Source organism: Pelodiscus sinensis, chromosome 21 (genome assembly GCF_049634645.1).
Source record: "Pelodiscus sinensis isolate JC-2024 chromosome 21, ASM4963464v1, whole genome shotgun sequence".
Classification (NCBI taxonomy): Eukaryota; Metazoa; Chordata; order Testudines; family Trionychidae; genus Pelodiscus; species Pelodiscus sinensis.
In genome coordinates, this window is record NC_134731.1 from 11,052,562 (window position 1) to 11,078,161 (window position 25,600).

At 46.3% G+C, this 25,600-nt stretch overlaps 1 protein-coding gene across 5 annotated transcripts in view; it reads right to left on the minus strand.

Annotated features, from left to right (window-relative positions):
• Positions 1-25,600, minus strand: part of LYRM9 (LYR motif containing 9) — a 127,669-nt gene that overhangs the window by 7,830 nt on the left and 94,239 nt on the right. The window contains exons 1-2 of one of the 5 annotated variants that reach the window (XM_006138585.2): positions 5,492-5,624; positions 2,353-2,501 (exon numbers count right to left, since the gene is read on the minus strand). In XM_006138585.2, the coding sequence (XP_006138647.1) occupies positions 2,353-2,484 (132 nt within the window). In that variant the 5' untranslated portion in view covers positions 2,485-2,501; positions 5,492-5,624. Of the gene's footprint in view, positions 1-2,352; positions 2,502-4,588; positions 4,845-5,491; positions 5,625-25,600 lie in introns of those variants that run through there. The other 4 variants (XM_006138586.2, XM_006138588.2, XM_006138587.4 and 1 more) reach the window with 4 other exon arrangements.

The following is a 25,600-nucleotide window of genomic DNA, read 5'->3' on the forward strand; positions in this document are numbered from 1 at the left end:
AACAAAGTTACTGGGATTATTACTGATGGGGCACCAGCCATGGCTGGTGAACGGAGTGGATTATCAACCCTAATCTGTAACAAGGTGATCGAAGGAGGAGGCAAAGCTATTAAACTCCATTGTATCATTCATCAACAAGTTCTCTGTGCTAAACATCTCAAATATGATCATGTTATGAAACCGGTGCTAAAGACTATTAATTTTATTCGCTCTAAAGCCCTGTGCCACTGCCAGTTTAAACAGTTTCTACTGGACATCCAGGCTGAATGTTTTATATTACAACGATGTAAGATGGCACAGTCGGGGGTCTGCACTGCAGCGTTTCTACTCTCTCAGAAAGGAAATCGGAGAATTCTTGGAAACAAAGGGACAACCAATGCGAGAACTATCTGATCCTATTTGGCTGGCTGATTTGGGGTTTCTAGCTGACATAACAAAGCATCTGAATGTACTGAACACGAGTCTTCAGGGGAAAGATGCAGCGGTGAACCAACTTTATTCACACCTCAAAGCCTTTGGAACAAAGCTGCAACTTTTCATAAGGCAGATGTCACAAACACAGCCCAATACCATACATTTTTCAGCGTTGCAGGAAATAATGAACAGTTTTCCACAGGACAATATCAGTGCGCAAACGAGCAGGTATGCAGCAGACATTGCATCTCTGGCTGGGGAGTTTAAACGGCGCTTTCAGGATTTTGCAGCTATTGAAAAGGAGATCAGCCTTTTCTCCTCTCCATTCTCTGTTGACCCCGATGATGCTCCAGATCAGCTGCAGCTCGAGCTCATAGAGCTGCATTGTGACAGCGAGTTACGCAGTCGTCACCAACAGCTCTCTCTTGTGAACTTTTACCGCCAACTGGATAAGAGCCGGTTTCAAGAGATTCGAACATTGGCTAAGAAAATGCTGAGCTTGTTTGGCTCAACATATATGTGTGAAAAGACATTCTCTGCTATGAACTTTAACAAGAACCGCGTGAGGACAAGACTAAGTGACTCTCACCTGAGTGACATTTTGCACATCAAAACCACTGCCTTTGAACCAGACCTAGCCTATGTGCGCAGTCCAGATCTCAGTTTCACCCTTCACATTAGTGCAGGCAAGTTTTTTTTTCAATTGAGATGAATACATTGTAAAATCTCAGTTAATGTCAGTTGGTCTAAATCAGTTATAAATATATTTGGACACAACATGTATACTTGGTGTTATGTTCCTGTTCATATTTTTCGAACTTAAAAGTTGACAGACAACCTTTATTACCAATAATATGTAATGTACTTTACAATGTTCCTGACATATATTTCAGCTTCCTGGATTTTTTTTTCATCTGGCCTTCAGATATGAAAGGCAGAGTGATTTAACACCTGTTTAGATTTGTCATCCATGTGACGAAATGAAAAGTATGCTGTTTGCAATAAACTTTGCATAAAATAGTTAATTTGCATTTAATTTTAATGGTTCAAAGAATGTCAGGCAAAATGGTCGGCCCTCACGCATGTTCACTTCATCAAATCTGGCCCTCTTTGAAAAAAGTTTGGACACCCCTGTGTTAAGGACTCACACGTTCCAGCACAGATCCCAGAAGTGGTGCATTCTGGGAGATTTTAAAAGGCCACCCAGCACATTCACGAACAAGACTGTCTGACAGAGCTGACTCCGATAGCGGGAGACTAGACTCAATATCTCTGCCAGTCCTATGCCCCTTTGTACTGTGGGACAGTAAGGGGACAACTCATTAATCCACTTCAGCTAGTTTGTATCCACTAAAGCAATTCAGACGGAAACAGTGTATAGCCCTGCAAAAAGGCTACACATTGTGCGCAAAAGTCTATTTGCCACCATGTGAATCATTTGTTCAAAGCTGGCACGCCTGCGTGCAGCCCAGAGTCACTGCGACTTCCTGCTGGCCCTGGGCTGAACACGGAGTTCCACATTCCCAGCGGGGGCTCTTGTACATTTCAAAGGAGGAATGCGGAAGCGCTTATTGACTAGTCTAGTAGTCGATGGACTATGCGACGAATCCATCGACTATTCGACCAGTAAAATAACTAATATTTAACATCCCTATTTTGACTAGCATAAAGAAGGCTTGAGTGAACCGCAGAGAGTAAACATGGCAACAGTGATGGAAAAGATTTTAAAAGTTTAACATGCTCTTAGTAAAACATGCAAAGAAACTTGGTTTTTAATTGTATGATTCTTTTAACCTGATTTTGTGTTTTCCACTGGCTCGAAGAGAATTCTTTCAATGCTCATCGTTAATTTATTACAAATAGCCTCAATAATAGCCTTTAATAATCCAAATAAATGGGGAAACGACTTTTCCCATTACCAAAGACAGCTTCTCTTACCTGTCTGATTGCATGTCTGTAATGCTGTTGGATATTTTCTGCAGGAAGCTCCTTACAACATCGAAGCAGGTAGCGGTACAACTGCAAAGGCTTCTGGACTAATTCCGCCCCCAGTAACGGAGCCATTGTCATGTTAAGCTTTCAAGCTGCTAAAACAAACAAAATGTATTTCACAAACCTGGGAAATGCACGCTGCAGAAGTAAAATTAGCCTTGAGTTTTAAAAGAGCCCCACTGTTGGCAAGCTTAAAACCAGAAGCAATCTGAGCAGTTTGCAGGAACATGCAGGTTTAGTATCATCTGTCTTAATTATGCTTTGAACATCCATCCCTGAATCTTCCAGCGCTTTATATAAATATCCCCATAGGATTAGGAGCAAATGAGGCATGAACTGGTTAAGGTACGATTGAGAAATTGTTTATTTGAAGATTTTAGGGCAGATGGGGTTAAGTGTCATTTATATTTATACATCTGATTAAAGTGCGTGAGAGTGGATGGCTGGGTGTACATATCCCCCACAGCATACAAACCCTCTCCCCCCTCATCCTTTGTAAATCACTTGTGTCAGGGACTGATCTTGATATTGGGGAACTATTCACATCGTGTACATCTTTGCAGGGATGGGGCATTCAAATGTACAAACGCAAACCCCAAAGAGTTGAACTGTTTGTAATCAGCAGAATAAGGCCACTAGCTGAGTGCTACTATATCCTCATGCAGTGGGCCAGTATGGAAGAACACATCTTAGCCTTTGCCCCAGTGGTCTGATCTATAGGACCTGACCTCTGTGTCCAGACTGCCCCTCTCCCCCCTGCGTTTAGTGAGACTCCACATGGGCACATACAGCTGATACTTCAGAATCAGGGTCTTAAGTTATTGCTGTAAAGTTACATGAGCTGGGCTACAGTTCCTAAGGCTCTAATAGTTTCAAGAGTAAGAGGCGAAAACTGGCTTGCAAGCTTCACATACCACCTTTTTAACAACCTGTGTCAACACAACAGGCCTCTCGCAAAAACAGGAATAGCTTTGAGACTCTCCATGAACATAACAGTGACAGGAAAAGAACAAAATCTACCAGCTGTCCCCCCACCAGTACACTTGTATATTGTAACCAAAAGTCCATCTAAGCTACATCAAGTGCTAATCAGATATTTTACATTACCAGTCATTTAACAGATGGTTGCCATCTGTGGAAATCTAAATTAACATTTTGGAGAAAATAGTTTTTATATCATTACTCATCAGAGTCAAGAAATACATAACTAAATAAGCAAGTAGGTGTGATATAATTTTAGCGTCAATTAAGAGTATTTAGCCTTCATAAGATCCTTTTATGGATTTTCTAAACACAATGTCCTTGGGCCAAATTCTCATGGGAGTGTAACACTATTAACTTTCAGCAGGTGCTGGCTAATGACCTCCAGTCCTAGCAGCTCTTGTATTTTGCTGCTCCACTGCAGCAACCTCATCTTCAGGAAAAAATCGTGCTCTTAGGTTAAGTGTCTCACAACAGCATGATAAGTGATTAGTGACACTATTGGCGTGTAAAACTATGCGCGACAGCCCTTGATGGAGGCGAGTTTCAGTTTTAAATCACTCGCCTCACTGAACCAAGACCCTGCCTCTCAGCAAATACACAGCTGTCCGGTACTGCATCTTTGGGCTAGAGCAGGGTTTCGCAACCTACAGGTCGCCATTACGTTTCAAAAGAGTCGCCAAGTGTCTCCCCAGGGGGCTCTGCCCCCTCTACTCCCCCCGTTTTTGAATTGCCTTGGGTCACCAAGTCTTCCTGAATTGTCAAAAGGGGTCCCCATCTGGAAAAGGTTGGGAACCGCTGGGCTACAGCCTTCAAACAGGTCCTGAAGGGTCTTCCTTTGCCCCTCAAATGCCCTTCCACTTTACCACTGGTGCAGCTACTACTTGGGGAAAGTCCTGAACTCCGGGGGGAGGAGGGGTGTGCACGTTAAACCCCGTGCCCGCAGGGCCAGTTAACTGCTTACACATACAGTTGAACCGGTTAACATTTTAAGCAGAATTTTACACCCCTAGACGATATCTAGGGCCTAGTCCAAACGTAGGGGCATGAGCGGGGCTAGTTTCCTTCTGCGTCTGGACTGGGCCTGTCCCCGCCAGGGCAGGGCGGGTCCCCACTGCGGGGTCTCGGGGGTGGGCTGCGCTTCACGGCGAGGCTCGGGCTGAGATGGGCGCTGCCCTGCAGCGGTGCCGGCCGGACTCACCCAGCCAGGCCCTGCCCCCAGGGCGCGTGTAAAGCCCCCGGGCTGCGCCGAGGGCAGACGCGGAGGCTGGACGCTGGGGTGAAGCGGCAGGGCTGGTGCTGCGGGCAGGCGCGGGGCAGCCAGACCTCCCCGCAAGGCCAAGGTCGCAGCGCCCCAGCCTGCAGCACCGCTCAGCTCCGGCGCCGGAGAGACCCGCCCCGGGAGGAGGCGGCGGCGGCGCAGCTGCGGCTCGGCACTTCCTCCCGGCAGCTGCAGAGCGCGGAGACTTGCACCCCCAAATCACCCCGCGCAGCCCCCCTCCCCGCGCACTATACTCCGGTACCCCGCGCGGCCCCCTCTCCGCGCGCGCTGCACCCCAAAATCACCCCGCGCAGCCCCCTCCCCGCGCGCGCTGCACCCCGAAATCACCCCGCGCAGCCCCCTCTCCGCGCAGCGCTGCACCCCAAAATCACCCCGCGCAGCCCCCTCTCCGCGCAGCGCTGCACCCCAAAATCACCCCGCGCAGCCCCCTCCCCGCGCACTACACCCCGGTACCCCGCGCAGCCCCCTCTCCGCGCGCGCTGCACCCCAAAATCACCCCGCGCAGCCCCCTCTCCGCGCGCGCTGCACCCCGAAATCACCCCGCGCAGCCCCCTCCCCGCGCACTACACCCCGGTACCCCGCGCAGCCCCCTCTCCGCGCACTACACCCCGGTACCCCGCGCAGCCCCCTCTCCGCGCGCGCGGCACCCTGCTATCCCCCCAGCCCACTCCCCAGTGCGCTGCACCCCGTAGTATCCCGAGAGCCCCTTCTCCCCGTACTCTGCCCCCCAATCTCCCTACAGCCCAGTGTCCCCAGGCTCCTCTAGTGCGCTGCACCCCGCTATTCCCGGCCGCAGCCTCCTCCCCAGCGCGCTGCAGGTACCTCGCGGGCCGCTTGCCCCCAAAACGCGCCCCAGAGCTGCCCCGCGTGGCTGGGAGTCCTGGGCTGCCGGGGTCGGACGGTGAGCAGCGCCCCCCGCTGGGCGAAGCGCAGATCACACCAGCAAGACACACGCACATCAGCTGATCTGTCCTGGCAAAGGGGACACCTGTGTTGAGGGCGGGGGGGGGGGGGGCTCTGCTGTGCTGCCTCCTGCCCCATCCCAAAGCCAAGTAACATGGTCTGAGGTCTGCGGCATCACCATAGGCCGGACAGAGGGGGTGCTCCTTGGGGTAAGGTGGGGGTGCTGTCCTCAAATAAGTTTTACACTGGACATATCCACTTAGACTGCACAATATTTCCCTGTCACTGAGACAGTCGTAGATCGGCACCTCTGAAATGCCACCTCCCTTATGGGGCATCCAAAGCCTAGAGCCCATCCTGGATTTCTTTCTCTATAAGGTGCCCAATTCTTTGCTCCAGGCACCCCAAGCAGATAACATATAATCCTGCCAGGCAGCACAGTACCAATGATTGCTCAGCCCACGCTGCGCGCTAACTAAATTCCCGTAGACACATAATGGGAGAAATACACTTTCTGCACATACAGGACCAGATTGTGATCCCTTTCATCACACTTAATAGCTCCATCCACCAAAGTACTACTCACTTAAAGGGTAGTGGAATCTGGCCCATAGAAAACCTCTCAATCCCTTCGAAGCCTGGGGAAAGAGATGGACTTTGCAGCATGCCCAGAAGGTGAACACAGCTGGGCCTGGTGGATTGATAGTATGTCTACACTGCATTCAGGGGTGCAAATGGAGGAAGCAGGGATTTGGAGCAATCAAATTTTTTAATTGCTCCGCTCTGGCACCAATAGTGACCGCTCCAGCTCCGCTCTGACTCCGCTCTGCACTCCAACTCAAATTAATTTTTAACTATAAATTTTTAATAAACATAATTAATATAAATTTTTATTTATAAATTGCACGTTAGTTTTTCTTATATAATTTTGCGGTAGAATATTCAAAATATTTTCCAAGTTTTTAATTAATATCTCAAAAACGCTTTAATAGATATATCAATGACATTTGGTATGTGCCATAGTGTTAATATGTGCTATTGCTGTTCTACAACATTAATTGTTGGGAAGTAACGAGGCTACACGTTACAAGGTTGAAAATAAACACATACTTATCTAACTAATCTACGCGAGTATGTACTCGCCCAACCTTGGCAAAAAGGTGGGAGCAGTCTGCAGTGTTGCCGGATGTCTGATAATTATCTAATTCTTTAATAAAACATATCTCCAAAAAACTTTAATTTTGTACCTGTACATTAAATCTTGATTTTGGCCAAAGTGAGAATAACTGATATTACGTAAAGTTATAAAGTAGATGTTAACATCAATTGTTATACAATCTGAAACGTTTTGGCACCTTTAGGACTTTCTTGCTAAAATATCATTCATTTTGGATTGAAAATGAAAAAAAAAAACCCTGGAGCAGTCAAGATTTTCTATGCTCCGGCTCCGCTCCAGCTCTGGGCAAAAACCTGCAGTTCCACTGCTCCGGGCTCTAGCTCCGGGCTCCACTCCAAAGCCCTGGGAGCAAGTGTAGAGACCCCCCACCTTCTCTCTCACACACACACATGCATAGACATAGACACACACACACTCTAGCTTCATTCTAGACAGCTCGGACACCATTAGCAGTGAAAGCATGGGAGCACAGGCTAGCTACTCCAATCCATATCCAGGGTGCTGTCATAGGTTCACTGTTACTGGTGTTAGAACTGGACTAAAGCTAGCATCTACATGTGCTGCAGCCACACCTCTGACTGCAGCATAGACAGAGTGGAGAGCAAGTTCCGTGGCTCTGGCAGTATCTCCCCCAGGTCTCTGCTGATCTCCTTGGCCACCCGGCATGGGGAGAGGCCAGTTTCTGGGTAATCTGGCCCAAGCTAGTTAGAGCTTTTTCTTAAGGCCTTAAAATCCCCTGGAAACACCCTGGCAGGTAGAGCAGCACTGAGCCCCCTGCATCAAACATCATCAAAACAATGCACAGCTGCATTTTGTGCTGGGTTCAATTTCTGAGGGTCTATGCTGTCCAGCCCCACGTAGAGACAGTCGATCACAAAGGTGTGGCTAAATGTAGGAAGGTGCACGCTGGTGAAAGAAGACCATGCTTAAGATCAGGTGAAAGTGAGCTCGGGACAGATTAGATCAGCAGTTTGTCCTACTGTCAGGAGGTTGAGATCCTTGAATGTGATTCCCTTTAATATTTTCTTTCCTGACCTGTCTTTCATAATCCAAGGAGCAGAATTCCCCATTCTTTTAAGTGACAAGTATTGACAGGACTTATAGATGGATAATTAGCTTCCGGAGCTGGCTTTTGTGCTAGAACGACATTTTGATTCATTTCATCAAATTACAGTCCCATAACACCTGTCAAAAAGAATAAAGCTGACAGTAATGCAAGTACCATTCTCTTCAGACCAATCCAGACTGGTAGTGCAGCAAAGGAATGTTGAATTTAATTGGAAAAGAGAGCTACTGCAACGACCGTGGTCTCTCAGTGAAATAATGTTTATTTTACTGAATAGCCCTCTCTGCTGTAGAGGGTAGCGCTAAAATATCTCTCTGGATTGATTAGATGCAAGTTTTGTATCCAGAAAGAAAGAAACATTAGTTGCTATCTAAAAGACGCCCCATAACAAAAAATAGTGTTGATATTTTATAGTGACTGGACTTTCAAGCTTTGTTGTGATAAGGGTGATGCTGTTATTAAGCAACCAGTTATGTGGCACTTCTCATCTAAAGATATTAAAGCACTTTACAAAGCATGTCAGTATCATCCTCCCCATTTTATAGTTGGAGAAACTGAGGCACAAAGCCATTAAGTGACTTTCCCAATGCTAGCCAGCGCTCAGAGTATGACTCAGGTCTTTAGAGTCCCAGGCCAGTGTTCTGTCTACAAACCACACTTTCTCCTTAGAGAATCCGTCACTTCTTAATTTGCTGAGGCTATTTGTGATCATGGGGAAGGTTCTCCAAAGCTGCCTTGATTTGCAATGGAAGTGAAGGGGAAATTATAGGATCAGGTCCAGTGTTCCCTGTGAGCTGAGCACTTGGGCAGCTACCCAGCTGAGATTCAGATGCTGCCCAGCTGATTAGCAGAGCATCCACAGCCAGCAACATGCATTTCTACTGGTGGGGCACATCCGTACATGGTACACAACCAAATTTATTATGTATATGGATAGAAAAAAGTTAGAAGGAACATTGATCAGGTCCAGTGAGTGCAGTGAAGGAATTCTGGACTCAATTTCCATGGATTTTGGATTAATGGGAAGACTCCAACTGATTTTAGTGGGCTCTGGATCAGACTCCTTAGAAAATGCTAAACTATTTCTGATGCACATGTAGGGAAAACAGGTCTGATGGAGTCAAAGGCTTTGTTATTGAAGTTAAAATACTGGGCTTGATGTAAAAGGAAAGAGAGAAGCAAAAACTTCTTGTACCAGAAGTCAGAAGGATTAGGTTAGATACTTCTCCTTTATCCTCTGGGTGCCAGTACAGGATTGTCCCAGCCAGCAGCATGTTCTCCAGTGCCCTGTCCAACCTGATTTGAAATGTGCCATGTAATGAGAGTTCCCACTGTTGCTTTGGGGTCTAGACGCTCACTGCCCAGATATATATTCCTGAGACTTGTTTACCTTCATTTTTCCTTTTGCTGAATTATGTTTCCTGTTCAGACACCCCCTTTTAAAGCTATTAATTTCTTCTTTCCAAAGAAATGCCTCTTGTCCTGTACGGATCAGGGATGGATACCGCAGCAACCCACCAGCCTTTCACAGGCTTACATGGTGCAAACGGGTCCTTGCTGGGGAGGCACAAAATACGGGAGGGCAGGTCACACAGAATCCTGCAGTTCCTTGCAAATTGCAGCACCATGTTCTATCATGATCTGTGATATTGGAGCACCCGGGGTAGTTTTGCAGCGGCTGCAAGAGTTCCAGAGATTTGGCCTGTGAACGGCCAAGAGACACTGAGTATAGAGTATTTTGTGCTGTGAGAGGGGGCCCCCCCAATGCTCCTACAAGCCCTAACAGCAAAAGCAGATTGCATGCTGGAGAACCCCATAATCTAGTTGTCAGTGGAGGGGGCTGGATTCCTTCTGCTCCCCAGGCCTCTTAGTGCTACATGCAAAACCCAGTGTCTCAGGCTCCAGGTGGGGAGGGATTAGAATTTCAACCCATCGTGCTCAAGAGGGAGACAAAGTTGAGCAAATGTATCACTGACAACTAACATCATAACAGAGACAAGGCAGGCTATTGATCACATTCTCCAGGAGAACTTTCAAGGCAGTAGCCCCGTTCCAGATTCAAATGGGAATTTTGCCATTGACTTCAATTGTGCCATGATGCACCTCTTGGGATTTTTTTTATGCTCTAGGAAATGCCTGTCAAGCCTATATGCAATTTTCTCCTCCTCTAATACTTCTATTATTTTTTCAAAAAGCCAATAAACAGACTGTTTCTTTCAAGGCTAAATTCCTGAGTGCGATTTTTTTTTCAAAATTAGGCACTTTTCCTTCAGTAGTGTATCCAAGGGAATATTGCAGAGAATCACTTGAGCCAGATCTGTTCTGTGCTATGCAATTTATGTCCCCACTGTCAATGCAATCTTGTAGCAATCAATATTTCTGACATGTTGAGAGAGTTTTTCGATTGGTTTGCATAGTGTACTAAAAGAGAGAGGCCCCATCAAGATATGAAGCACGTGACTTTTAAACAGTCCTTACCTGCATTTTTATTTTAAATTATCAATGCCAGAAGAAAAATTCAAGGGCCACCATATAACGTATGGATGATTCTTGCCATTTGCTTAGGCTGTAATTAAGGAAAGTATCCCTGTTTAGAAAACTATTTAAACATTAAGCACATGCTTAAGTGCTTTCCTGCATTGGGTCATCTCTCAGAAAATAAAACTAGACTAATCAGTATCATTTTCTAGTTCTGGGCTGGCATAGTTTTGTCTGTCTTTGGCTTGCAACATGCAGGGACATATCCAACTCATGGAATTGTTTCCCCTAGAATTAACAATGAAAATAAGTTATTTTCATTTTAGGAGATGTAAAACCCTCCTTTCCCCTTTTACAACATCCTTCCCCTACATCTTGAACTTTTGATAGTGAGGGTCCCTTGAAGAGATTTGGTGCACTCACAAATCAGGATCTTGTTTGGGCCAAGTCCAGGCCTGGTGTATATGGTTGCTACTCCAGTAGCCTGATTCAGATCAGCATGACAGCACTGGTGCAGAGTCCATCAATAAACCATTAATCTGCTAAATTTATTATATGGGGCATTCTGAATAGATAGAGACCAGGGTTTCTATTTCCGTAGGTTATTTTGTTCACCAGGGGAACACCTGATCACATGCCTTTTTTGATTGGCTTAGTATTTTGAAAGATGTTTAGAAATCTGTTCTTTGGTCTCCTCCATTATTTGCTCCAAGATCATTGAGTTCTTGAAACATAGTGTCCTAATACCTTTAGCATTCATAAAATATTCATTCAGACCTCACACTGCTCTTTTAGCCTTGAAAAGGTCGCCCCTTGGAGTTCCTGGACCCCTTCTAGCTGCAAAAACACACACAGTCCTTGTCATTCACAAAATGCTTTACTAATTGGAAAATGCATTGCAAATGCATGAGGCCAGGAATATGTCAGCTTAAAATAAAACCTACTCAGATAATGGACGACGACATGAAAATTATTACAAAATGAGAACAGAATAAGTAGAAATAGTCGGTGCCATTGCATGCTGTTCTCTCCTTTTGTCAGACACTTCAGTTTCTCTAGTTTAGAATTTCAAAAAGCATTTTGCAAAGTAACAAGATAAAACCTCTAGCTTAGTAACATCAATAAATGTTTGAATTTTCCTCCTAAGTGTCTGTATGTTGCATCTTTATTTAAATCGTCAACTTTTTGCAGAAGCAAAAAATGTTATATGCATAGTAAAGAGCAGGAGTGGGCAAGATGGCCTCCATAGGCTGGATTCAGCCCACCAAGTCAGTGGATCCAGCCCACAGCTGCTCTGTCGCTCCCACCGCCAGGCCAATCACAAATTGGGGACAGGGGTATGTGCGAAGATTCCTTTCTTGCCAAGAGTGTGCAGCACCAGAGGGAACTACTGGCTGTTTTAAAACAGCTGGCAGTTCTCTAGCTGCCTCGCATCCCTGGCAGGGCAGGGCGTGAGAGACTTTGCGTGCTCCCCCTCACCTCCAGGCCAATCAGGGCCTGAAGGCAGGGGAGCACGCAAAGTCTCCTCCTCCTACGAGGGACACGAGGCATCATAGGGAACCACCAGCTGCTTTAAAACAGCTGGCAATTCTCTAGGCACTGAGGGCAGGGGGCAAAGAATTCACGTGCTTCCCCCACCCCCGGGGAAATCAGGGTCTGTGGGCGAGGGAGCACAAGAAGTCTCCTGGCCCTGCCCCTTCCGGGGTGACCTGGGGCCACTTCAGGAATTTTTGAAGTGACTCCCTTTTAAAAATTATTGCCCACCCCTGGCATAGAGGGGCAAAAAGCTACTGCAGGACATACTTTCAGTGAATTAATCCAGGTGTAAACAGATGCTAATTGTAAATGATGGGCTAGATTCTCAACTGGAATGCAGTGACTGACTTATGCTGGTGAGACTGCAGAAAATATTTACCGTTTAAGGCTTAAACATCTATAGGCATACACTACTGAAGATTTAGGGCTCGATTAAGATTTTAGTTACGGCACCTCTGTGTCAGAACAATTAAAGGACCATGCATGAAAAATACAGGATAAAAGTTGTCCTTGAAGGACAATATTGTATTGATGGTACAAAGTCAAACTTAGTACAAAATCCTGCGTTTTATCTTCTGCGTGAAAATTGCAAAGTATGGGACAAAGTTCAGACTGTATTGATATAGGACATGAGAGGATTAGACCCAAAATAAGCCGCATCCATCTAAATTAGGGACAATTCACCTTAGAGCAGATGTTTGTACCTGCAGGAGGTGAGTAGAGAACAGAGTCCTGGGCTACGTCTAGACTGGCATGATTTTCCGGAAATGCTTTTAACGGAAAAATTTTCCATTAAAAGCATTTTCGGAAAAGAGCATCTAGATTGGCATGGATGCTTTTCTGCAAAAGCACTTTTTGCGGAAAAGCGTCCGTGGCCAATCTAGACACACTTCTGCGCAAAAAGCAGCGAACGCCATTTTCGCGATCGGGGCTTTTTTGCACAAAACAAATCTCTGCTGTCTACACTGGCCCTTTTGCGCAAGAGTTTTGCACATAGTATTTCTGCAAAAAGCACCAATTTCTTACAGTACAAAGTCAGTGCTTTTGCGGAAATTCAAGTGGCCAGTGTAGACAGCTGGCAAGTTTTTTCTGGAAAAGCGGCTGATTTTCCGGAAAAACTGGCCAGTCTAGACACAGCCCTGGAGTTTATGGTAGTATTTGTATCAGAGTAACACCTATTGGCTCCAGTTAGGGATCAACACCCCATCTTGCTGGGTGGTTCAGACACATAATGACAATGTCCCTAGCCCCAAAAGTTGAAAATCCAAGTCACGAGATAAAGTGGGGGAGACAACCAGGCAGGCAGGGAATCAGCAAGAGACAATAACAAACATGTGTATGCAGACTGACCATGCACACGCACTAGCTCCCCATCTATCTAGCTGTCAGACCAATTATTTGTTTTAAGGAGCTGCAAAAAGAGTAAGTCATGACTCTAGTGAGGGATACCATAGAAACCCAAGATGTGTTTTGCTCCCATTGTGTAAGAAGTGTGTTCCAAACTTGCAAAAGGGAAGGAGCCTATCTGAATGGAGTGATGTTAGCCAGCGTATTGTCTCATGGGCTGACCATACACTCTTAAAATCGATTCGCTAATACATAATGTAGTTCATAAGCATTGTAAACCTTCTGAGAACATGTTTCGGGGGCTCAGCCCTGCCTTTATGGACACTGACTATCTGAGCAGGTTGGGAGGGGAAGGTGAGGCAGAACTACATTGCAATCAGATAGCTCTTGCACAAGAGGGGTTTTTTGTGCAAAAAGGAGCCATCTACACGGTTCCTTTTTGTGCAAAAGCCTCTTGTGCAAAAATGGCTGCTAATTAATTATGCAAACGAAGCATGGTGATGTTCTACTCCACGCTTCATTTGCATATGCTTTTGCAGAAAAAGGCTGCAGTCTAGACGTAGCCCAAGAGTGGATAGCTGGCTGCCACCCTGCACAGCATGGGGGTGGCAGCCAGCTCCTTGGGAGCAGAGCTGCGGGTGGGACCCAGTGCACCAGGAGCTGGCTTAAAAGCTAGCTCCTGTCACACACTGGCTTCCCGGGAGCCAACTGCTGGCCTGCGCTGCTGCCTCTGTATCAGAGGCAGCAACACAGGCTGGCAGCTGGCTCCCTGATGGAAGGCATGAACCAGTATGCCCCAGGAATCAGCTTACAAGCTGGCTTCCAGTGTGCACCAGCTCCCAGGGAGCCAGCTGCCACCCAATGCTGCAGGTGTGTGTGTGTAGCCACGTAACTGCTGAGATTCAGCAGTTACACAATTACCTGCGTTTTAATATCTCTAGTATAAAAGGGAGATGAGCAAGGGGAAAGGGGGCTGGACAAATGGAAGCTGAGAAAAAAAAAAGAAAAGAAAGGAAAACCTGTGAGTGCATTTACCCATACTGAGCCAAATTCTTTCTTGATTTGACTCTGATGTCAGAACAACAGAACACAGGTAGCAGTTACCTGAGTTAGTCATCCACTGCAAAGAGAGTTTTCCCACTGACTTTGGTGCCTATTGGAGCAAATCCTTCGTGTCTAAACTCATCCCCTGCTTGATGGTTTGTCTTTTAAAAACGTCAGAGAGGTAGCCGAGTTAGTCTAACTGGAAAAAAACTTTAAAAACCTAAATAGTCTTGCAGCACCTTAAAAACTAACAAAAATGGAGATGGTATCATGAGCTTTCGCGGGCAAAACCCACTTCTTCAGATGAAGAGAGTCATTAAATGTCCAGTTTCTAAATAAATAGGGGGATGGAGAAATAGAGAAGCTTTGAGATCCCGAGCACTCATTAATGGATCTCGAAGTCACTGTGTTGTGTCAGGCCAATTCCACAAGCCAACTACACAGGGAAGCCTTGGAACTTAGGACTCAAACCTGTAAATGAAGTTATCACAAAAGTATGAATAAAGACACTGGCTGGCTGGCCTGCAACATTCCACATCCTAATGACATTAAAAAATGGCTATATGGTCATGCCAATTTTCTTTCACAATTTGATCTGAGGAAGTAGGTCTGGCCCATGAAAGCTCATCACCTAATAAACCATCTTGTTAGTCTTTAAAGTGCTGCATAGTCCGGTCTTTTGTTTCAGCAAGACCAGACTAACACGGCTACATCTCTATTACTATTCTCAATGGCTACTTAAGAACATTTTGCACCTTCTCTATCAGCTTCATGTAGCATGGACACTAATTCACTACTCTCTCTCCCTTCCCCCCTTCATTTAGAAACTGAACCTTTAATAACTCCAGTCATCTGAAGAAGTGGGTTGTGCCCACCAAAGCTCATGATACCATCTACAAGTCGTGTTAGTCTTTAAGGTGTTAAAAAATAATGAATAGTCTTGCGTGTCTTTTAATAAATGTCAGCCTCCCCCCAGAACTTCCTCTGTCAAACTGTCTTCTTGCTCTGGCCCAAGAGACATGCTCACCCTTTCATATCCTAGATCAGGGGTCTCCAAACTTTTCAGCCCAAGGGCCGCATTAACTATCAAACAGCAGTTCGGGGGCCAACTACACACTTGAGGTCCAAATAAAAAACAATCAAAACATGGATGTTGTTTTTAATTATTTATTTAATATTATTTTATTCAGTTATTTAATAACACATTGATACACTACACATGAACACCTGTATTAGTGTGAATGGTGAAATTGTTTCCTGGATGCCAAAATAGCAGACATTTCTGGCTTTGCGAATCCGTTTCTCCCGGAAGGGGGGGGGGGCTTTTCCCCCTGCTCTCCCCTTCCTCTGCACGCTGTCCTCCCCTCCTGCTTGCCACCGCTCACTCCTTCCCCCCCCCCCCCCCGGGCGGAAGGGGTCACCTTTTTAAAGTTCCCGCCGGGGTTCACGTTCCCCCGCACGTCGCCGGGCGGGCGTTACCACCACCGCCCATCCTGCCCCCTGATTGGCCGGCTGCCCTGTCAGTCTGGGCGGGGGAACGCCGCCCGTGCTAACCCCCGCCCCCTGCGCCGCCGCACGGCCGCTTGTCAGCAGAGCGGCCCGCTTCTCCTGCCCCGGCGCGGCGTGAGTACACGCCGCACACCCCTGACAGGGCCCCTCCCCCCCCGCGGCAAGAAGGGCCCGTTCGGCGGCGCCCCAGGGACGGTCTCCACGGGCCGGATGAGAGGGCCTCGCGGGCCGCAGTTTGGAGACCCCTGTCCTAGATGGAGCTAACTGAGCCCACCTGCCAGCATGACCGAGGCTACGTCTAGATGACAGGCTTCTTTTGGAAGAAGCTTTTCCGGAAGAGCATCTACACAGCAAAAGTAGAACAAAAAGGTGATCCACATTGATTGGATGCTATCTCGCATTAAAGTTGAGATTACTGTGGACAGAGTGGCCACCAGGGCATCTGTGCTTTTTCCTGGAGGCCTCCTCTTAAAAAAAAAAAAAAAAAAAAAACCAACACTCTTCCACATCCACACATGTTTTCGAAAAGAGGTTTCTTTTTCTTAGAATGAGATTTACCACCATCGGAAAACCCCCTCCATTCTTTCAACTTTGTCGAAAGAATGCAGTAGCAGTGTGGATGTAAGTATTGTTTTTCCAGAAAAATGGCTGTTTTTCCAGAAAAAGTCAACAGTGTAGAGACACCCTGAGGAAGATGCAGGCCCTGCCATACAGGGTCTCCCCTTTGTTCTGGTTTTTATTATTTGCAGTACGGTAGCACCAAGACTAGGGCTCCTTTATGCCAGGCACTGTACAAATAGACAATAAGTGTATGTCTAGACTACAGGCCTCTTTTGAAAGTTTTCAAAAAAAAAAAAAAAAAAAAGATCTAGACAGCCACAAGAGTTTAAAAAAATCCACTTTTTTGAAAGAAAGCACCCAGGCAATGTGGATACTCTTTCAAAAAAAGCCCTGTTTGTGTTCAAGAACTCCTTTTTTCCAAAAGGGCTCTTTCAAAAAAAGGCATTATTCCTGGTAAAAGTAGGTTTACCAATTTCAAAAAAAACATCATGTTCTTTCGATTTAATTTCAAAAGAACACAACAGCAGTGTAGATGCAGGTGAAGTTTTTTCGAAAAAACGCCATAGTCTAGACACACCCTAGGAGACTTCCTCTTCCCTCAAAACTTCACTTTGAAATAGCAAAAGCAGACAACCAGTAGAAGAGGGAATATTGTTTCCTCCCATTTTACAGCTGGCGAAGAGAAGTTCTGAGAGGACATGACTTACCCAAGATCAAAAGGAAGTCTGTGACAAGTATATGAGCTTGGTTTGCCCAAGTCCCACTCCAATGCGTTAGCCACCAGGTACAGCCCGTGAGCCTAGGCGAGCTAGGCAGCTGCCTAGAGCACCGCTGGCTCGGGTGCCCAATGACTACATCACAGGGCGCCAAGGTACCCCGTGATGACGTCACGGCCATTGATGGCCATGCAGGCAGGGGCGCCAATTGCACCGCCCTGCCTAGGGTGCCAGCTGCTGCAGCTGGCCTCAGGCCGCTCCTGTTAGCCACAGAACTAGCTTTGCTTCAAGTCTATGTACCTGTATGATGAAGGTACAACTTGTCTACTGCCCAGGGCAAGTTTTGAGGCTTATTTCCTATTTTGTAAATTACCTGGATACCCACAGATGGAAGGCGCTGGAAAAACGTGCAGGAATATTTAAAATCTAACACAATGTTTATTTATAAATCCAATGAGAGTAATTGCTGTTGCATTTGTAAATCAACACTTAAAGGCTTGTAAGGGATCTGACTGTCATTAAGGGAAGTACAGATCAATTCAGCAGCCTTCACAGCCTCAGGCCTTACAGTTACTAAACAGAAAATGATAAAGACAAAAACACTGTTGGTAGGCGAACACATTTCAAAGCCATCGCGCTCTGACTGGTTTACTAGTTCTCATCTTCAAAGGAAACCCGCACAACACCTTCAAAAGACGATCTGGGAGCTTAAATTCATAACTTTGCTAGACATTCAAATCATAGTCTTCGTAAAGACACTAGATATATGGTTTATTGCAACCATCTGCAACCTCTTAATCTCCCTCTTTGTCTGGAGACTAAAGGGACACTAACCGGCCAATTCATGTTGAATGGTCCCTTGGAATATGTGCTGACAACTTATGCTAAATGATCTGTTCAATTCTATATTCAGCTGGGACATTCAGGGTGCATCTAGACAGCGGTGCTATTTTGGGATACTTCCAATATCCCAAAATAGCACTTTCCACATCTTGACAGTGCACCCATTATTTTGAAATAATGGCAGTGTCCCTGTAAAAATCATTCCATGAGGATTAGGGATGTTTACGCAGCGCTAAATTTCAAAATAGAGCGCTATTCTGAAATTTAGCGCTGCGTAGACAGGGACAAATTTCGAAATAAGCTATTTTGAAATTCTCGAAGTCAGCTACGCAATTTGCATAGCTGATTTCAAGCTAAGGGTGTAGTGTAGACGCACCCTCAGATTGCATTCTCCCCAACACCCTTCTGCATTTGCAGTGCGGCTACACTGGGCAGAGCTCTCCATGCCCTGCATATATGCAATCCACAAGAAAGAGAGCTTAGAAGACAATGTGGTACTAAAGGCCAAGGGCCAGATCCTGCCCTGTGCAGCTCCAACTCAGGTCATGATTGTCTGAGCATATACACCAATAGTGTGACAAGCCTCCCCCTTAACCTTGGTGTGTCTTGTGCTTTCAGGAGGATTACTTGCCTCAGAGGCTCACAACAGCCTTCAGTTTAGATACCAGCTTTTTTTACTGAGCTACTCTCATCATTGGCCAGCATGAAGAAAGAGAGGAAACTAAACTCCATAGTCTCTGTGGCCCCACCAAGGGTACATCTAGACTACATTCTTTTTTCAAAATGAGATATGCAAATTCATATAGCTACTTCCAATCACTTTTTCAAAAGCTTCCCCCCCAAAAGTGAAAGCAGTTTAGACAGTTTTTTTAGAAAGAACACCCCCCTTTTTCAAAAGAACCCTACTTCCTTAAAAATGAGGTGTACAGGGTTCTTTCAAAAATGGGGAAGTTCTTTCAAAAAAACAAACCAACCATCTAAACGGCTTTCACTGTTGAAAAAAAAATGCTTTCAAAAAAGCAACTGAAAGAAGATATGCAAATTAGCCCCAAATTTGCATATCTCCTTTCAAAAGGAAAACAGTCTAGATGTACCCCAAGTGATATGGGATAGGTCAAACCCCTGTACCAAAACCAGTTCCCCCCCCCCCCAAGCTGAAATGGAAAGTTGGTAGTGAGGGAAACCCAGGCCCACCCTCTGCTCCCTGTGGGTTCCAGTCCAGGGACTCTGTGACAGCAGCTGTCTGTAATATCTCCAGCAACAGCTACATGAAAGCTACAAATCCCTGGACCACTTCCTCACAGCCTTCCCCAGCACCTTCCTTACCATAGGATCTTTCTCCAGGTATCTGATTGCACTTTCTACTCCCAAACTCTCCACCACTCTTTCTCTCATCAGCTCCTTCCTTGCACACTGAGCAAACAGAAGGGAAGCAGACTTTTTAAACCAGTCTCAAGTGGTTCTTAATTGGCCCCCAGGTGTTCTGATTAGTCTGGTTCTGGAGCCTGGAAGCCTCCTAATTGTTCCCAGATGTTTTAATTGGCCTGATTGCTCTGTCTGATTCTAGCAGGTTTCTGCTAGTTCTGGATCAGCCCTTGTTAGTGTTCCCTGGGAACAGAGACCTATTTAATCTGGGGCTAATATATTTGCCCTCCACAACTCTGCTATATCCTTCTGACCTGACCTTGTCAAAGCAGGGCCAGAAACCAGGCTGTGTGTTCATGTCTAGAAGTGCTATTGAAAAAGAGACTTCTGGGCATGAACATGTTTATATTTAGTGGCCCCTGGATTTTGCCATCCACATCATTTGCCGTGACCTCCTCCTGGCCCCATGGAAAGGACACTATTGTGCCAGACAACAAGTAAACAATTGCTTTCAGAGTAAAAATTAACTATAGTCTTATATATGCTATGAAACACTGGTCCCCACCTCAACCTATCTTCTTCTTGGACCCTGAGCCATACTTGCTTGCTAATGAGGGATCAGTTCTAGCCTTTTATAGTTCAATGATATGACAGCACTTGTTAATCGCCTCCAACTACTACATCTTCCTTGCGTGAAATAGGCCAGTGGTTCATTGTGTACTACCTAGGAGGAGGATGCTTGCTTTTGAATATTTTTGATGCGTTGAATCAGTTCAAGTAAGAAAGTTGAGGTAAGGGTTTTTTTTTCTTCTCCCATGATCCCCTCCTGAGAATTATTCACAGCCAAACTATGATTTCCATTAGGGTCCATAGCTGATTAGAAAATCATTCTTCAATCATGAAGGTAATAAGCGGCTTTATCTTGTTACATTCTTTTGTCTGAAGGAGACATTTCAAATTCCTTGCTCAGATATTTGCTTCCTAAAAGCCATCCATCATCACTGATGAGGGATTTGAAAAATTGACCCAGAAATAACATAGATTTCTCAACTCAATAGAATTTACATAGGGAAAAGCCAGTTACGAAAAGCCAGAGATGTAGAGCAAGAGCTGATCTTTCATAGTGGCTTCTGTCTTACCTCTCCATTTTCATGCCCAGATTTTGAGCATACAAATTTTAGTAGACATGGTGCAATCTGCAAAGATCAGATCCAAATTCTGACAATGTTTTGATCTGGGCATGGCTTTTTGTCTCCTGGGTCCATTTTCCATATCTGAAGTAAAGCCTACCTGAGACATCTGTACCGTGTGCACTTTGTCTTGTGCATTTTCAAATACAATCTCAGATTTCAGGCAAAGCAGATCTCAGGCTTGAATGTGAAGACAGCATTGGTAAGTGCTTATCAGCTACAGAGGGATCATCAACTTGTCTTGCTTATGAGATTTTATGGTGTTACACCCCATAAACACATGCACCCAAAGTTACACTCACAAAAATATGGACATGTATTTTTGGGACATGTAAACCTACAGACTGAGTTTGGAAACTTGATCCCAAATATCTTTACTGGACTAATTTAGCTGCTTAAGAACTTCACTTGTGTTGAAAACTGACCACATTCCTTGCTTTTCAATGGGCAGTGAATAGTAATGATCAAAAGCTTCAGGGGGTAGCCGAGTCAGTCTGTACAGGATAAACTAACAAAACATCTATATGATATCATGAGCTATCGTGGGCACAGCCCACTTCTTCAGATGACCGGAGTGTTGGATGTGCAGAATCAAAATAAATAGGGCGGGAGGAAGAGTAAAAAAATGGGAGGGGGGAGGGAAGAGGCAGTGGTGTTCAACCAATGCTGAAACAGTAGTCACTATCCCCCATCTATACTAGGGAGTTATTCTGAAATAACCTCCCTGAGGTTGAATTTATAAGCGGAGCGTCCACACTACCAAGCCCGTTATTTTGAAATAACAGGCTGGTTATATTGAAATCTGTACTCCTGTTTTCCTCAGGAAATAACGCTAACTTTGAAGTAGTTATTTCAAAACTGTGTATGTGAGGATGCTCCGGTGCTGCTACTTTGAAATAATTGACCTCCAGAAGCCTGTGTCAGCTGCATGATGGGCATGACCCTGATGGTATGATTGGGGGGAAAGGGGGCCAGTGTGCATCTTTCGGAAGAGGCAGGAGTTCTGGAAACTGTGGGCATTGTGCGCCTTTCCTGACCACCCAACGCTGATGTCGATGAGGCATCCCTCATGATCCACGAAGGCCTGCAGCACCATGGAGAAGTATCCCTTTTTGTTGATGTAGTCTGAGGCATAGTGGTCGGGAGCCAGGATGGGGAAGTGCATGCCATCTATGTCCCCATCCCCTCCGGCCCCAGTTGGGGAAGCCCATGGTGGCAAAGCCATCTACAACATTGTCCACGTTTCCAGAGTGAAGACCCTCCATAGCAGCACCTGGTTGATGGCCTTTGCTACCTCCAGGAGTACAGCCCCAGCTGTGGATTTCCCCACTCGGAACTGGTTCCCAATGGAGCAGTAGCTGTCCAGCATGGCGAGCTTCTAGAGGTCGATGGCCACGCACTTCTGCACGGGGAAGGTAGGTCACATGCGGGTGTCCTGTCACCTGAGGGCAGGGGTGAGCCACTCACAGAGTTCAAGGAAGGTGGCCTTCTGCATTGGGAAGTCCTGCAGCCACTGCTGGTCATCCCATCCCTGCTTGACGATGCGGTCCCACCAGTATGAGCTTGTCTCCCGCTGCCAGAAGCAGCATTCCGCAGTGTCCAGGGGATTGAGGGGCATGTGCAGCAGCAGGTACCCCAGGACCTGGATGGCCAGGGCCTGAGTCCACACTGGGGTTCGTCCTGCAGGTCCTAGTCCTGGTCCTGGTCCTGCTGGAGCAGCAGTCTGGAAGAACTGTGCCATGAGACACAGCACAAGGCCTGTGAGCCTGGCACTGCTCTGCAGCAGCTCTGCCTCTATGCTGTGAGAGCTGTGGCATCAGCAAGGGCAACCAGAACATGAGAAGGCACATGCCTGCTATGACCTTTTGTGTCCCATGAGGGGAGAGGCAGTGGAGGAGAGGTGTGTGAGATCCGGCCATAGAGAGGAGCCCCTGAAAGCAGACATCACAGCTTGCCTGGCCAAGCAGCCACAGGAAGTATCCGCCCTCCTGGTGCCCTCCCCAGCGTACTTCTGGGGGCTCTAAGTCCAAGGCAGGCTCCAATCAGTGCGGACACACTATTTCAGAATAATTCTTACTAATTTCAATGCTCCCCCGTAGTAGGGACTGGCTGGTTTGATTTTGTTAAAGCGGGTGTGTTGATGTCAATTTTAGTTATAATTTCCTAGTGTATACATGCCCTATAGTGGCTACTGCTTTAGTGAACTAGCCACACTCAACTGGCTAAGCAGCCACCTGTGGCTAGTGGCTAGCATGTTGGACACCGCGGCTTTAAATGATTCACATTCTTAATTTATTTTTGATGCACCATTCCATTTTATATGAAAGAGACATGACTGTCAATATTGATTCATTTCAGAAGCGCTTTGGGCCTTTACATTCTGGATCAATATCTGGACTTTCCTCTGACAAGCAGGGGACAAAAAATGCAATAACCTGAGCAGTAATGCTTTTGTGTTTTTCAATCTTCAGATTTTTTTTTAATCATCCAGAATGATGCAGGGAGAGCATGCGCACATCTCTGAAGTTTGGATATTCCCTTTCTGCCTGATACTGAAAGCTTCTCTGTCTCACCGATGTCCCACTCAATTCACTTTCCATTTTCTTCTCTGAATGAGAGTGCCTGCCTGGCTGCAGTTATGTGGGCCAGGCCAAAACAAACCAAAAAACCCTGGATCTGGCCCCCAAGGCACAGGGCTCCCTGCCAGCTCCCCTGCTGCCCCCCACAGGATTAGAGCACCCAAAATCTCCTAGCCTGGACCCCTCTCAGTGGCGTAGCAAGGGTGTTATGCGCCCAGGAGAGCAAAGGCAAAACTGTGCCGAACCAGGGGCGCTGGGCTCCCGGGCAGGCCTTTGAAATGCCCATTCCTGCCGCCCAGCCCTGCCTCGGCGGCTTGTCTGCAGGAAGCAAGTGGCCTGGCAGCTAAATTGGCACCCCCCAGCGTGGTGCCTGGGGGCAACTGCCCCCCCCCGTCGCTACATCACTGACCCCTCTAGGTTCTGGTGTGCAAAGGGAATGTGGGATGTGCGTTTCTCGTCAGTTTTTTGTTTGTTTTTTGTTTTTTTGGCTTCTCACTTGAGTGCGGCCCCCGACTGATTATTCTGTAGGTCAGCAGCCCCTACCCCAGAAAAGGTTCCCCAACCCTGCTTTAATCTGCTGACAGATGAAAACATCCTGACAGATACTGGGATGTAACACAACATACTTCCACCAAGTATGTCGGGGCGCGGGGCCCTGAATGTGTGGAGCCACAGGGCCCTAAATGTGCAGGGCCCAAGGTAACCGCCTCATTCACCTTGCCCAAAGTCCAGGCCTGGGTAGATGGTGACTCAGCCACAGGGGAATCTGAACCTTGAGTGGGACACACAGAGCTTAGGGCTGGATTCACTTGCTTACTCCACCGGAGATGGGTGGAGCCTTACCTCTTCCCCACGACACCTGGCCAGTACGACTGGGCCAGCACAGGAAGTGTCATAACTTGCTGCCAATACAGGCCAACAGCAGATTAATTCCTCTTGGCTGTGGGGGTTGACGGGTAACGGAGAGAAACAACAGCACCTTAAACGTGTGTCTGAGGCACAGCGCCTCCTAGGGGTAATGCCAGGATACTGCGCTTCACATACCATTACTATACAATTAAATCAGAAAACTGCACTAGGCATTGACAGAATAATAGTCTTTATCCTGCAATAACTCTTGTCTCCAGTTAGTGCAACTTCTCAACACACTGAAGAAATCCAATGACTAGGGGGAAAAAATGTAGCTTTGAAAACAATGCAGGCATTGAAGTGCTTCCAGACTGAACTTAGTTTACCTGTGTTCACTTCCTCCTCTATCAGAGGCCTCCCTTGCTTTTCAGAGGGAAGGGTTTACCTTCGCATGGCGGGTGGGTGCGTAAATAGAAGCAATAAAGAAGGGCACAAAGCATAAGGTTTCCACACCTCTTGCTTTGATTGGGATTTGGATGCTACTTCTCAGGTTCCTCTTTGTTTAAAATAATGATAACAAAATCTGTGATATGCTGAAATGCCCTCGTCACATCTAAAGCGGGTGAGGGGCGGAGAGATTTGCTGCACGACGGAACCCTAAGGCTGTGTCTAGATTGGCATGATTTTCCGGAAATGCTTTTAACGGAAAAGTTTTCCATTAAAAGCATTTTCAGAACAGAACATCTAGATTGGCACGGACGCTTTTCCGCAAAAGCACTTTTTCTGGAAAAGCGTCCGTGCCAATCTAGACGTGCTTTTCCGCAAAAAAGCCCCGATCGCCATTTTCGTGATCAGGGCTTTTTTGCAGAAAACAAATCTGAGCTGTCTACACTGGCCCTTTTGCGGAAAAGCTTTGCCTGAACGGGAGCAGAATAGTATTTCCACAAGAAGCACTGATTTTTTACAGTAGGAAGTCAGTGCTTTTGCGGAAATTCAAGTGGCCAGAGTAGACAGCTGGCAAGTTTTTCCAGAAAAGCGGCTGATTTTCCAGAAAAACTGGCCAGTCTAGACACAGCCTAACAGTTTATTGTTTAGAGAAAATCTTGCGCTTGGAAGAGGGTGGAGTGGGCAGCCCCATTCAGATCAGAGACTGTGATTTATTACTGTACACGCAGTGCAAAGTTACACATAGGAATGGAGGCTAAGCATCATTTGTGCAGCCTGAACTCATCCCACGTAGGCCTACTCAGCTATCTGATGGGGTAAAAAAAAATCTATGCAGGGTCCACAGTCTTTATTCAATCTATAGACGTGCATAGGAATTCAGTCAGAGCAAGAATGCAAGCAATGGTCTTTTGGGGCCAGAGCCCCAGGTGGTGAGTATCCGTGTAGCCCGACGTCACCTCTTGACTCCCCTTGAGGATCTAGCCCTGTATCTTTTATATTCCCACAAAATGCAATAAACCGTCGCAGTCGAAGGCAGATCTCATAATGCGCTTTGGGACTAGGGCCAACTTGTTGAGTTGTTTCTAGGCTTTGATGTGTAAACTCATCAGCTGTCATTGTGTTCTAATTAAACCTAAGTGCTGCAATAGATTTCCTGTCACAAAAGCAAAGATCCCTCATGTGTTGGGAATGCATAGGGCAGCCTCAGCAGAAAGACACTCAGCCACTGGAGAGAGCAGGAAACTAGAATGGCATAAATAGATGAATATAGAATGAGTCAAGCGGTCAATGGAGATAAAATACTGTTGCAGAGATGCTGGGG